General features: G+C 40.0%; 1 protein-coding gene and 1 long non-coding RNA gene across 4 annotated transcripts in view; one reads left to right on the forward strand and one right to left on the reverse strand.

Annotated features, from left to right (window-relative positions):
* The window catches only part of TXNDC11 (thioredoxin domain containing 11), a 105355-nt gene that overhangs the window by 772 nt on the left and 90168 nt on the right, over positions 1-14415 (reverse strand). For 2 of the 3 annotated variants that reach the window (XM_039492917.1, XM_039492919.1), the window contains one exon: positions 13610-13690. In XM_039492917.1, coding sequence (XP_039348851.1) covers positions 13610-13690 — 81 coding nt within the window. Of the gene's footprint in view, positions 1-2; positions 1789-13609; positions 13691-14415 lie in introns of those variants that run through there. The other variant, XM_039492918.1, reaches the window with a different exon arrangement.
* Positions 2653-13641, forward strand: LOC120373882. The gene is made up of 3 exons (XR_005585783.1): positions 2653-2694; positions 13269-13351; positions 13537-13641. It is a non-coding gene; the product is annotated as an uncharacterized LOC120373882 (long non-coding RNA).

Below are 14415 nucleotides of genomic sequence, written 5' to 3' on the forward strand. Positions count from 1 at the left end.
AACATACAGGTAGATTAGTGCATTTCAAATGTCTTTGGCTATTTGTCTGAACACTGTAATTTGGTTTAGATCTTAAACAGCAGATATGAAAATTAAATTTGTAGAGCTCACTTCTATTTAACTACCATTCTGTACACATAATTTTAAGCAAGAGAATCCTTATGCCTTTTTCCATAATATAACCTACACCTACATTGTGGAGGGGCAAATTAAGATAGCTGATTTTTTTTTTTCATGCTTCCAAAAATTAATTCTCCACATTAGGACACAGCCTGCTAGTAGCTGTATGCTTTCAGTTTCATTAGATAAACCTCATTAAGTTTCTTTCCTGACTTCAGAGAGGTAATAAATCACAATTTGAGGTTTTAAAAAAAAAAATCTTTAGTTTTTTGCAATGCAACACTACTTAAACAGTACTTTAAGTTAACATGAATACAGTGATAAGCCAGTTATAGATCTCATCTTCATCCTCATGCCAATACCACTGAAGACTCCATTAACAAAGTAGAGGAAGAAAAAAGTTTACACTAAGTATTCTGAACCAACACTACACTACTTTCACTCAGCAAGAAGCATTCTAAAGCTGTCAGTATCTGCTACCAATACTGATGGCTTTAGAGCATAGTTACATTAACAACTAATACTTCAGAAACCGATGTCATTTTAGCAAGCAATAGCTTCTATTTTGTCATCCTATTATTTGGTGAAAACAAATAGAGGTTGGAAGATGGCTAAAACTGATTTAGTATATAACATGGGACAGAGCTTGACTTCACAATATCTCCTTGTAAAAAACTTGATTTTCAAACAGACTTGATGCCAGTTTTCCTCTAGTAAACTTGTCTTAAGTTTTACTTGATGCATGCACTAGCCAAAATCTCTTGTCCAAGACTACTACTCCCTCAAAGGCATTTCTTCAAAAGCAGCTTCTCTCTCTCCCCCTGCCCCCCAAACTACAGCGTGCCCTTCCTACCACTAGAATACCATGCATACAATTCTGGAAGCTTAGACTCAGTAGTGTTGCAAGCAAAATTTAAGACTTACTGTACCCAACAGGATGGGAACTAATTTTTCCATCACTACCTCAAAATGTTGAGGCCCAAACTTATAATGAATTACAGTAGATCTATACCCCTTCTGTCAGAATTGTCCACTTATTTGAAAGCTACTTATCTAGCATCTATCACCACCTACACCACTCAGACATCACTTAATTCAGTATGGCTTAATGGCTGATCAAGCAAACCATTGCTGGAGCATTTTATAACTGGTCCCTGGACTACAGAGGCAGGCAGGTTACATATCTATAATTCAAGACAGTATTAGATCTGTTTTCTAGTCATCAGAATCCTGCCTATAGTAAAGGGGCTACCTCATTTGTTGTACTCTAGCCCCTCAGTTGATCTGTTAAGGTTACTAAGAATCCCTAGACTTGTTTGAGGGGGGAAATGATGTTTCTCTGCTCTGGAACTTGCTTTTGCTCACCCATTCTAGTTCAGAAAAACCCAACTTTAACACCCTTCAAGGTAAACTGTAGGGCTTAAATACATGCTTCCTCAGGAAATGGGGCTGAAGAGGTGACTCTTAGTATGGGGGGGAAGGGCAGTAGTGTTGACATTTAATTTGCAGGTGCAATTAAAGTCTTAGTGTCCTACAAGCTGATAATATATCTTACATCTAAAGGCAACTTTCATTCTGCTTAAACAATTCTGACAGAGGTATAAGCCTCCTAACTCAATGTTATCAAAGTAGTTGAAAGGTAGTCCTTGGTCCTTCATTTTTGAAAATCTAAGATGCAAGAAAAAAAAATCCTTTAGTTTCACTGTACTTAAGGCACACCCCTAGACATTTAGTTTACAATTGGTGTTTGCAATTTTTTTTTGGAAACTGAATTTATACACTAGGCCATTGTATCTAAGACAGCAAATAGAGCTATTCCTAGAGGACAAGGCTTTTCTGATTCAATATTTCCAAAGGCTTAGTGCTTTACAAACACACAGCACTATAGCAAATCTAAACTCTGACTGAGACCTGCCTGCTAAATAAAGGCATAATAATTGGTAAATTAAAATCCTCCTTCCAAAGCAGCAGAAGTTGTGTAGTTTGTGTCAAAGTTTCCTGTTGTAGAAACACCAATTTGACAACTTAGTTCCAGGGAAAACATTATAGTACACTTTATGATGCAATGTTCATTTCCCAAATCAATAAGAGTATACAGGCTACCAGAAAACTTCCAACCCTTGTTTCTGAAGTGAGTATTCCTAGGGAAGAAAAATGAATCATTGCCTCTTCCATTCCGTGAGAGAGGTAAACATGCTCCTAGAGCTCAGGCTTAGTTTGAGACCCTGCTATGAAGTATAAGCCAGTATTCAATGTGAAAGACTGAACGCTAACAAAGCAAAAACTTACCTGGGGAGTGAAATAGCAGACACATACTGCCCATGGCACAGTAACAAATGGAGATTCTTTAAGTGCATCAGAATTACCCCTTTTCAGTGTGCATTGCTGCTCCACTTAAACTATTCAAACTTACTGCTCAATTTGATACTTTTACATTTTTCCCCACCATTCTCCCATGTAGTGGTACTACAGCCAATCCAAGGAACACAGAGATGATGCTCCACCTCTAAGTTCCTGTAGTGCTATCCTATGCCTGACTTCTACAAGAAAAACCAAACTTGAAGCTTAGCACAGGTAGGTACAGATAAACAGCTGGTCTGCAGCACTATTTCTGACTGGTTTCCCTGAAAGAGCCGACCTCAAGAAGCAACCTCAATAAGTTCAGTGAAAAGCTTGTAAAATCATAACCTATTATTGATTATCTCATAATGAAGAACTTGATTTTGTGCGTGTGTTGAGCTCAGAATAGAAATGACCCAGCATGAAAGAGCTGTTTTTATCCCTGCACTTCCCTCAGTGCCCCCATTTTGTTTTTGAATGAAAGCATAAGTGCCTTCCTATTTAAATTCTTCTTGAAAGGAAACATTAAGCACCTTTCAGGGCTTAGAATAAAAGCACAGGTATGAATGAGCAGAACGTGGGCCACAGAAGCATACAATCCAAATCTAGGGAATCTGCCTGCATTTGAGGGTAGAGGACCAGAATTTGGGCCTAAGTTTACAACAATCATATTTTCTCCTGGTTGAGCAGTTTGTCAAATTCTAAACAGGTAAATAATAGGGAAGCTTTTTGAAAGCTGTTTTAATTTCCTTAACTCTAGAACAAGTCACAAGTAGCCAGCCCCTCCCCCCTGTTAGATTTATGAAAGGGAACAAAATGCTAACCCAGCTTTTGTAAAGGAAATGGTTGTGTAATGCCCTTCAACCATAAAACAATTGTGTAGTAATCCTTTTCTGGTGTATATTAAAGCAATATGTAGAGTGCCGTAAGAAAAAGGGTTAAATGTCAGGAAGAATTCCTCTATTTAGAGGGTAATGGAGGAGGAAGGGGTTGCTGCAGAAAATTTAGTTACTCTGATGTGTTAAGAAACCAGTTCAACAACAGTCATAAAATACTGACTCCTTACTTTATAATGGAGGAACCAGATTAAATGTCCCTCTAAAGAAAATCTGAGATTTTTCTTTTCTGCTTTGTAAGAATTTGAGTTTTAAGATCTAGGTGTCCAAAGCACTGACGACTGTGGTCAGAAGCCTGGGGTAGGGCAATATTAATGAAGAAAGAGGGTTTCTCTCTTTCTTTAGTTTTCTGCAGCTACAGATTTACAGAAGCTACCACTCAAACTTTCTATTTTAAAACAAAGTGTATGAAACATAGCAAGGCCCTATTCCACCATGTTAATGAGCAGGGAAAGCCTTCTGTTTAAGAGTAAATGCTATTGCACTTCAGCTGAAGGGAAAGAAAGATTCTCTCCTACTCTTGTCCTTGCCCTAAGCAGATTACTGGAATATGCAGTATTCAGTCCTGTATGTCATTTTAATAGAAAACCACACTTGCAAATGCTCAACAACAATCATAACCATACTGTGTTTTCCTCGGGTTGGTTTTTAAATTGCAGGTACCCAACAAAATGGCACAGTTCGGTTCGAAACAGACCCAGTTTAAAGGGTTATATAGTAGGTTACAATTTTACACTGTTAATAAAAATGTTGAAGTAATTTGTGGTTTTTAGTATCTAAAACATTTTTGAATGGAAAAATAATATACACCTTCCCCCTCCCCCCCAAGCTTTTTCACCTTTAATATGGTGAAGATAAAATATCTCTTACTATAGAAAACAGTGATTTTTCTGAATAGAGGTAACTGGTTTTATACAAATTTGCCTTAATTCAACTCTAAGTGAGGTAACGAAGGAAACATCCAGTCCAAAGTGTACTTTCCCCCTTATACTAGATCTCATACTATGCAGTTTCCAGACAAAAAAAAAACTTGTTACCACCTACTGGAAATTAGTGGGAAACTGTCATATTTCCACAATTTCTAATCAGGAATATCTGTGCTTAAGACAAGTACTAAGCCTGGGGTACACTTTTATATATTAACCAGCAAAATCCTGTTTGTTTATTAGATACAAATCTGAGATTTATTGAGACAATGTTAAAGTTGTTGAGGAGAACTGGGCATTGGACTCGCTATCTTATGCTGCAGAACTTCACTGGCGAGAGAAACAACTCGTATATTCAGGAACTCCAACCGTGATCATAATCCCTCCGTCCAAATTCAGAGATTTGTTGAAAAGCACCAGCTGCACTCTTTTCTACAAAGTTCCTTTGTTTGCCAAATCAGTAACGGGCTTTACAGCATGTAATAGGCACACAGTGTGACCCATCAAATTGGATAAACTCGTGTTGATCACCCTGAGGAAGTATTGAGAGGGGGAGCCTGGCTGTGAGTGAATCAAAGTGAGATGGGTAAAAGCATTACATGCGGAATGCACCCAAAATGGACTATTCCGAAAGAAGAAAGATACAACACTGTAGCCCAGTCCTGGTATTGAATCAGTCAGCACAATATACTCTTCAGACCAGGCAATAAAAACAACAGAATTGGATGTTTCAAAGATGACTAAATGATAGGACTATTATACCTTATATAGTTCTGTGAAACAAAACAGTGAAAAACTCTTTGAATTCTATTTAGCTGCCTAATCCATGAAAGAATCAAACTGCAAAAACATTATCATGCTTAGACTTGGTGAATCAAGCAAAGTTCCCACTGAAGTTAATGGGAGTTTTGCTGAACTAAGGATAAAAGTCCCATTACTATAAAATACAGAAGCTAGAAGTTGCAGCTTTCCTTATTTAAAGACTCAGCAGTGAAGCACACAAAATTCACTGTTCTGAACGCCAAGATCATGCAGGTTGGTGACAAAGACATAGCTGTCCAAAAAAAAAATAAAAAAATAAGAAGGCCAGTTTCCATGCCTAAATTAATCTCTAGAATCATGAGTATGATGGAGATGGAGCAATAAAACAATTAATTACGGCCGAAAATCTGCCATCTACCAAGACTCCTATCTACTTCAGTGAGTATTTTGTTCAATTAAGGACTGAGAATTTGACTCTTACTTAGCAAAGCTGCTTATGCTTTTTGGCTCTTGTTTAAGAGAAGAAATGTAGAGAAAACTGACATGAACTCTTAGCTCAAGAACTCTATATATCCTCTATGCAGCAATAAGGCCAATTAGCTAAGCAGTAGGATGAATGTATGTTAGTTTCCCAATACAATACCTGAGAAAAACAATGAAGATAAGAGGACAAAACCAGGTCAGTACATTATAGTGGTAGCTGACTCTGGATCAATCAGTAACACCATTAAAAAGGTGACCAATATCTGAGGTTACCCAAAAGGACTAAAAGGCATACCTCCAAACTGGAGCAGAAAAGCTACAGAAAGAAAAGAATGAGATGAGGGTTGAAAAATACACTAGATTGTTTCCTGGCTGGAGAGGAAATGAGAAAATCTGGTCAGAATGGGATGCCCAATATTCCACCTATTCACAGATCTAACTGTAGTACCTAATGCCTCACAAAGGTACTGCTATCACTTCTGTAAAATGGACACAACTGCCAACTCCAAATACCCTTCCAAATCATCTAAGGGTACGTCTATACTACCTGCTGGATCGGTGGGTAGTGTTCCATGTATCGGGGATCGATTTATTGCGTCTCGTCTGGACGCGATAAATCGATCCGCGAATCGACGCCCATACTCCACCTCGGCAGGAGGAGTAAGCGAAGTCGACAGGGGAACCACGGCAGTCAACTTGCCGCCGTGAGGACGGCCAGGTAAGTCGAACTAAGATACTTCGACTTCAGCTACATGAATAGCGTAGCTGAAGTTTCATATCTTAGTTCGAACCCCCCTCTTTTCCCCTCCCCCCGCTAGTGTAGCCCAGGCCTGAATCTAAAACAACGCTTCCTGGACTGCTTTAGTTGTTTATACATAGGGAAGAGGGAAGAGTATGTACTTATGTTGACCTATTAAGCGCACTGCTGCCTCAAAAGATCCTCTCTATGAAATCCTGGAAAATACTCTAATTTATTGACGTACGGAACGTTCATACTACATTACATTGTTTGTTTACTTCATTTAATTTATGGCAGCTTCTGTTTATTCCACTTCAGGTAGGAAAAGCAACATGATCTCCTTTTACTAACGGTCCAAAAACCTGTGCCAAATGAAGTTCCTGTTCAAAGCTAAGCTATTCTTGAAAGAGTAAACAAGTAATTACATGGATAAGGTTCTTTTCCCCTACAAACGTCTCATGATCAGACAAGTCACTTCTATACTCTTAGTCTTGTGTTTCTCAATTGCTAACTACAAGAGCACACACATTTAATACAGCTTGTCATGATTTGGCAGAAATATGGAATCTACACAAAGACAAAATTTACTCATATATAGTAATGACCATTTATTACATCACAACCATTTCTTTACACCCACACACACCCATCGGTGTACATCACAAATGCTAAACTGTTGTTTATAGAAACACAGTGAGGGGAAAAGTCACGTTTTACTAAACCATGAGCCTAAAAGATAACGGACTGCTTAGATATTATGGTGATGGGCTCCAAAATAACCCTCTAAGATTGGTTTTTAAAAATACACACCAGATAATAGCATTAGGAAGAAAACAGAGCAGAGAGAAGAGAGGAAAGACAAGCAATTAAACAATGAGAGGGAGGGAGCAGGAAGGCAAACATTGCAGCAGATTAGTAAGACTAGATAAAAGAAAAATAAGACTCACACCTTATGACAGAGATTGCTATCACATGACAGAGCACATGGGCACGGGTTGGTTCAGTACCATTTAAGTCACGCAGGGCCGGCTCCAGACCCCAGCGCGCCAAGCGCGCGCTTGGGGCGGCATTTTGCCGGCAGGGCGGCAGGCGGCTCCGGCGGACCTTCCACAGTCATGCCTGCGGGAGGTCCACCGGATCAGCGGACCTCCCGCAGGCATGACTGCGGAGGGTTCGCTGGTCCCGCGGCTCGGGTGGACCTCCCACAGGCATGACTGCGGAAGGTCTGCCGGAGCCGCCTGCCGCCCTCCCAGCGCACCCTCCGCAGGCGCGTCTGCAACAGGTCCCCCGGAGCCGCGGGACCAGCAGCGCGCCCCCTGCGGCATGCCGCCCTGCTTGGGGCGGCCAAATTCGTAGAGCCGCCCCTGAAGTCACGAGTAAGTAAGTTCAATAAAAGTCTAAAAATCTACTTTTAAAATAATTGCACACAAAAAAACTACATTAAAAGAATATTAAGGTTGCAAACTCAAGCACCGTGCACCCTTAATTCAGTTCCTGTATGCATATTCATCAGGAGAGTTTTTAAGCACATGATCGCATACTAGTTTTGCCACAGGATCCCTGCCTCTTTTATAACTTGAGTTTACAGCTTGGACAAATATGTGCAGATTTTCGTGGAGACGACAAAAGGCATATCCCTGACACTAAAACCACTCCCCATCAAATGTCAAGTCCCTGCTCCAAGCATTGGGGAGGGGAGGAGAAGGAAGGGGGGCACAACAGCTGTTCTAAGAAAAGACTGACAGATTTTTTTAAAATACGGGCAATCTACGTATTTATCCCTAGCCCAGTCTTGGAAACAGCTAAACCATTTTAGCTGAAAATTTCAAAAAAATTCAGCCCAACTTGCACAGCCAGCATGTAAAATTTTAGCCCAAATGGTTACAGTTTGGCAAAGTTACAAGAAACTGAAAAAAACTGAAACTGACTCTTAAAATGGGAGTCAGGCAAAATTTTACACAAGGCAATGTGGAATATTTGGTGCAAAAAATAAATAAATTTAAAATAATCCAGAGAACACAATTTTCAATATGGCCCCAATATCATGGCAAGCCAGTTCTTAGGCCTGGTCTACACTACGCGTTTAAACCGGTTTTAGGAGCGTTACACCGATTTAATGCCACACCCGTCCACACTAAGAGGCCCTTTACATCGATATAAAGGGCTCTTTAAACCGGTTTCTGTATTCCTCCCCAATGAGAGGAGTAGCGCTAATATCGGTATTACCATATCGGATTAGGGTTAGTGTGGCCGCAAATCGACGGTATTGGCCTCCGGGCGGTATCCCACAGTGCACCACTGACCGCTCTGGACAGCAATCAGAACTCGGATGCAGTGGCCAAGTAGACAGGAAAAGCCCCGCGAACTTTTGAATATCATTTCCTGTTTGCCCAGCGTAGAGGTCCGATCAGCACGGGTGGCGATGCAGTCCGAAATCCAAATCCAAAAAGAGCTCCAGCATGGACCGTACGGATGTGATCGTTGTATGGGCTGGCAAATCTGTTCTATCAGAGCTCCGTTACAGAAGACGAAATTCCAAAGCATTTTTAAAAAATCTACAGACAGAGGCCACAGCAGAGACTCAGCACGCTGCTGCGTGACAAACGTAACGGAAAGCCAAAGAATCAAATGGACGCTCATGGAGGGAGGGAGGGGGGACTGAGGACTCAAGCTATCCCACAGTTCCTGCAGTCTCCGAAAAGCATTTGCATTCTTGGCTGAGCTCCCAATGCCTGTAGTGTCAAACACATTGTCCGCGGTGGTTCAGGGCATAGCTCGTCAATTTACCCCCCTCCCCCACCCTCAGAAGTAAAAGGAAAAAAATCCTCTCTTGACTCTTAAATGTCACCCTATGTTTACTGAATGCTGCTGATAGACGCAATGCTGCAGCAGTCAACGGCAGCATCCTCGCCCCCCCTCATGGGTGGCTGATGGTACAATATGGCTGATATCCATCGTCATCATCAGCCTTGTGGCAGATGGTGCAGTACAAAAGGACTGGTATCTGTCCTCATCATCAGCCCGTGAGTGCTCCTGGCTGGCCTCCGGTGAGGTTGGCTGTGTGCACCTGGATAAAAAACTCAGGATCATTCCCAGTAGATGGTACAGTACAGCTGGTAACCATCTTCATCATAGCAACAGGGGGCTGAGCTCCATCAGCCCCCGCCTTTCATGTGTAAAGAAAAGATTCTGTTCTGCCTGGACTATCATAGCAGCGGGATGCTGGGCTCCTCTCCCCCACATTGCTTAATGTCCTGTCTGGACTATCACAGCAGCTGGAGGCTGCCTTTCCCTCATATCTCACTAACAAGTCACTGTTTCTTATTCCTGCATTCTTTATTACTTCATCACACAAATGGGGGACACTGCAACGGTAGCCCAGGAAGGCTGGGGGAGGAGGGAATCAACAGGTGGGGTTGTTGTAGGGGCAACCCCTGTGAATGGCATACAGCTCATCATTTCTGCGGGATCTGACATGGAGCGGCTGTGCTCTCTGGTTCTCTGATACACTGGTTCTCCAGTACACTTGCCCCATATTCTAGGCAGGACTGATTCTATTTTTAGATACCATAAAGGAGGGATTGACTTGGGGAGTCATTCCCATTTCTGTCTTTTGCGCCCCCGGCCGATCTCAGCCAGGGGCACCTATGACAGCAGCAGATGGTGCAGCACAAAAAGACTGGTAACTGTCATCTCATTGCCAATTTACAATGGCATGGTAGATGGTACAGAACGGCTGATAACCATCTCTGCTATCATGCAAAAGCAAATGAATGCTGCTGTGTAGCGCTGCTGAATCGCCTCTGTCAGCGGCATCTAGTACACATACGGTGACAGTGACAAGAGGCAAAACAGGCTCCAAGGTTGCCATGATATGGCGTTTGCCAGGGCAATCCAGGGAAAAAGGGCGCAAAATGATTGTCTGCCGTTGCTTTCCTGGAGGAAGGAATGACTGACGACATTTACCCAGAACCACCCACGACAATGATTTTTGCCCCATCAGGCACTGGGATCTCAACCCAGAATTCCAAGGGGCGGGGGAGACTGTGGGAACTATGGGATAGCTACGGAATAGCTACCCACAGTGCAACGCTCCAGAAATCAATGCTAGCCTTGGACCGTGGATTTAATGTGCTTAGTGTGGCCGCGTGCACTCTATTTTATACAATCTGTTTTACTAAACCGGTTTATGTAAAATCGGAATAATCCTGTAGTGTAGACATACCCTTAGGTCTAACAAGCTTGACAATATTCTTTTTAAAATCTACCTGAAGAAACGTTAACTTTACTCTCAACTCCAAGTGTGAACTTTATTTTTCTTAAAGAAAAATGTGCCTCTGGATATTGCTTTACAATAAGAAGAAAAATAGAAAAAGAACATGAAATACAATAGAAAAGCAATAAATCCTCTCTTGGGTCTTTGTCCTCCCAGACTCCAAACATATCAAAGTCCAAATGGCACATCTGTTTAAAATGTCTTTTTCTGTTATAGCCACTTAGACATAGGAGACCTGTTCAGAAACAAGTCTGTGAAACTATGCTGGGAAAGGAATGAACGAGTGTTTAATTGATTTGTCTTCAAAATCAACAGAAATAAAACTAATTTAATTGGCTTGTAATAAATCTCAGCCAATATACAAAAGTGGTTTCCCCCAAAGTGTTTCAAATATCAGGAAAAATATTAATACTGGTGATAAACTAATATGACCAAACAACCCTCCCCCAAAAAAGTTCCTGAATATGCTCTGTACAGTACATATTTAGTTTTTGATCATGGAACGGAGTTTAAAGCACTTGCTTAGAAATCTACAGAAACAATGTCATATATATTTTTGTGACACAGTGGCCACTTAAAATTTTTCCGCAGTGCCCATTTCTACAGTATCTGACCAGTGAAGCAGTACATTAAAGCTGCTTGCCGTTGTCCACAGTGGATTTCATACAGGAGTCCACTCATAGCCATAACAAATTCTAGGAACATAAAGTTCTGGGGTTTTTTCCCGTTTGTTGAAACAGTCATTCAAATGGTAACAGAAACCCAACCGCACCCCCTGTATTTTCATACAATTCTGTATAATATGACATGAACTCAGAAGTTTAATTGGTTGATTGCTACAGTGAAAGACACCCCCCCACACACACACACTCTTCTAAGCAGAACTTTACATTTGATTTTAATTTTGATTGCAATTAAAGGTAACTTTAGGATCTCTGCCTATACACAAATTGTTTAAAAAAAAACCCACTAATCTACAGTGTACTCTGAAATTTACATATATATTTTTCTGAGCTTCTAAATTCAATAAAATTAGCGATTCCCAACTTTATTTCTGAAGATGAAAGAGAGTTTCCTAAAAGTGAAAGAAGGTTTACTATTTGTGATAACCCAAACCATAAATCCCTCCAAACCCATAAGAGTTAAGAAGAAAACCTTGAAAAAAATTACCAAGCACATTTTCTTCATCTTGTTTCCTCAAAAACCATACAAAAGTGTGGCACTCTTTTTTCATAGAACCCAAGATTATTCTGTATATCATATTATATTATGCTAATACTTCCTAAAATGTTGTTTTCCTTGTTCATTTCCTGGTGGTTCTACAATTTGTTGGGGTGGTTTTTTTTTTTTTTTGGTCTATCTGGATAAATGAAACCACCATAGACTAGTATTTTTAGTCTTTTTTAGAAGCACTTCCTCTTATCAATATTTACATTTCCTAGTCTTCCTGGCATTTTGCTTTGGAAATTTTATCATCATTCTGCTATGGAGGTATTAATCTACTAAAGATTTATTTTTAAATCAAGAAGTACCACTCTTCATGCAGCGAAGATGTGTTACATTTAATTCAGAAGTTAGCTCTTCCCTTATGAAAGGTCAATGATTTGCTAATGAGTCATACTGAAAAAAAAAGGTGCTTTGCAATACTAACATTTTCTGCGATGTAAGTTAGAGCAGTGCAGTGTGATTGTTCATTGCTACGGTAAAAGAGAAACAGAACCAGTAACATTAAAGATCCTGGTGACAGATGAAGTAATTGATATTTCCCCAAAACATTATTTAAAACTTTGAAAAAATATTGCACTTGTATCAAAGTGTTTTGTGAAATATTAAATGCAGTTTGCATGAGAAAATCTTTCACCAACCACTGATAGTTTACTCCGGAAATTTTTACATGATGTAACTTGGTTTACATATGTGGTTTTCCCTTGACCTGTAGCACAGTGTTTGATATATTCATAGGTTGAAATAAAACTTAGCTTTAACAAACACTGCAGAAAAACAATACAAGAATATGGTTAATATTTGCAAAATCTTGTTTCTCATTTGACTCATCATATGCAGACATGACAATCTCATATTAAAGACCAGTACAATTTCAAAACAGTTTTAACAATGGTTCCTTGCTGAAGGAGACTTTAACCAATGATGGTTCAGAAGGCTCTGTCTGGGTGAAATGAGAAGCCGTCAATTCCACCCAGACATTAAACTGTTACTATTTAGGAAGGTTCTATGCACTTTACAAACATATAAGAAACTTCCCCAAACAACTTACAATATAATCATTGACACCAAGGAGTAGGGTAAAAGAGTCACAGATTTTTTTAAGGCCAGAGGAAACCATTATGACCAGAGGATACAATGAGTTTCCCTTTAACTTCCAACTCCTTGACTTTTATTGCTTTTATTTTTAACTTTTGCCTATTAGCATTTTTAATATAAATTCAAGACAACTTTCTATTTTAATTTAGCTTTTAAATTCTTGCCTGTTTTTAACTTTATTTATTTTTTAAAATGATCTTATTAAGAGATAAGACGTATGGATTAGTTTAACTAGGAAAGAGCTTGACCCTTTGCCTCAGCCCAGGCCTATTTTAACTTTTTCTGATAGAAAACTGGCAAGAAGTCTTGCCTCTTACTTCAAGAACCCATTGTGTGATCCTTTGACATCTCTCACAGTCTCTTTTTCAACCATGCCTCTTTTTCTGTCACTCTCTTCCCTCCAGTTCTCACTCACTAGTCAATTCTGACAATGCCAAAAGAACTGCTGCACAACCAAATGAGAAGGGAAATTATATGAGGAAATAAGGTAAATAATACATATTGCTGTTTACAAATAAATACTGACAAACTATAAAATAACAACACTCAGGCTATAATTTAATTCACTTTCAGAAAATCATCATTTGTCCGCATGTCTATTTTAGAAAGTGCATTGGTAATAATGATGAATACATGGTAATGAATTGCTGTTTGGCTTTCCTCTCCTCTTAGGCATGTAAACAGATTCATTTTTCAAACTCCAAGAAATGGAAAAAAAAACTTTAAGAGAAAGAAATGACATTACCTGTTATAAGGAAAAAACAAAATGGTTGGGAGACGATCCGTCATAAATTCCCATGGAAGATCATTTCGAGTGACATCAATTCTGTTAAAAACAAAACAAAAAGAAAAAATAAACTGATAAAGATGCAGCTGAACATTCCATCTATTACTTTTGCTTCTGAAATATCCACTTTGTGTTGTTGTTTATTTTGGAGGGGAATTAGAGGTCACAAGAGAAAACATGCCTAAATGTATTCTGACATAAGAAACATGGTGAAGACAAATTAGAAGAGTTACACATAATACTCAAGACAACTAATCCCAGTTTAGCAAACTGTCATAACATAGATCTCTAGCTGATATTTTCCTGCCAGAAAATGAAATTAGTATAAATAGTCACAATTTTCTTATTCAGTAAATGAATTACACCTGGACTAATCATTGCCACTTACTGTGTGTACTGGGAAGAACTCTTGTTTTGAGATATGCTGATCCGACAACCATTGGCTGCCGTTTCAATCACTTATATCAGCGGTTCTCAAATTATGGGGCAGGCCTCCCAAGTGAGGCGTGGGAATGTATCAAAGGAGGCGCGAACTGTGTGCTTTTGGGCGGGGGGGGGAAGGAGAGAGCTCTGACTGTCAGCCCTGCAGAAGGCTGGGAGGTGGGGATAAAGGAGACAGCTGGAGCCCCGACACCCAGGCTCACACTCTTCCCCCACGCCCTCGACTCCAATCCGTCACCTGAAGGCAGTGGGGCTCTGGCTGTTAGCCCACGGTGGCAGCAGTAGCGCAGAAGTAAGTGTGGCAATGGAGTGATAAATCTGCT

Source organism: Mauremys reevesii, linkage group 10 (genome assembly GCF_016161935.1).
Source record: "Mauremys reevesii isolate NIE-2019 linkage group 10, ASM1616193v1, whole genome shotgun sequence".
Taxonomy (NCBI): Eukaryota; Metazoa; Chordata; order Testudines; family Geoemydidae; genus Mauremys; species Mauremys reevesii.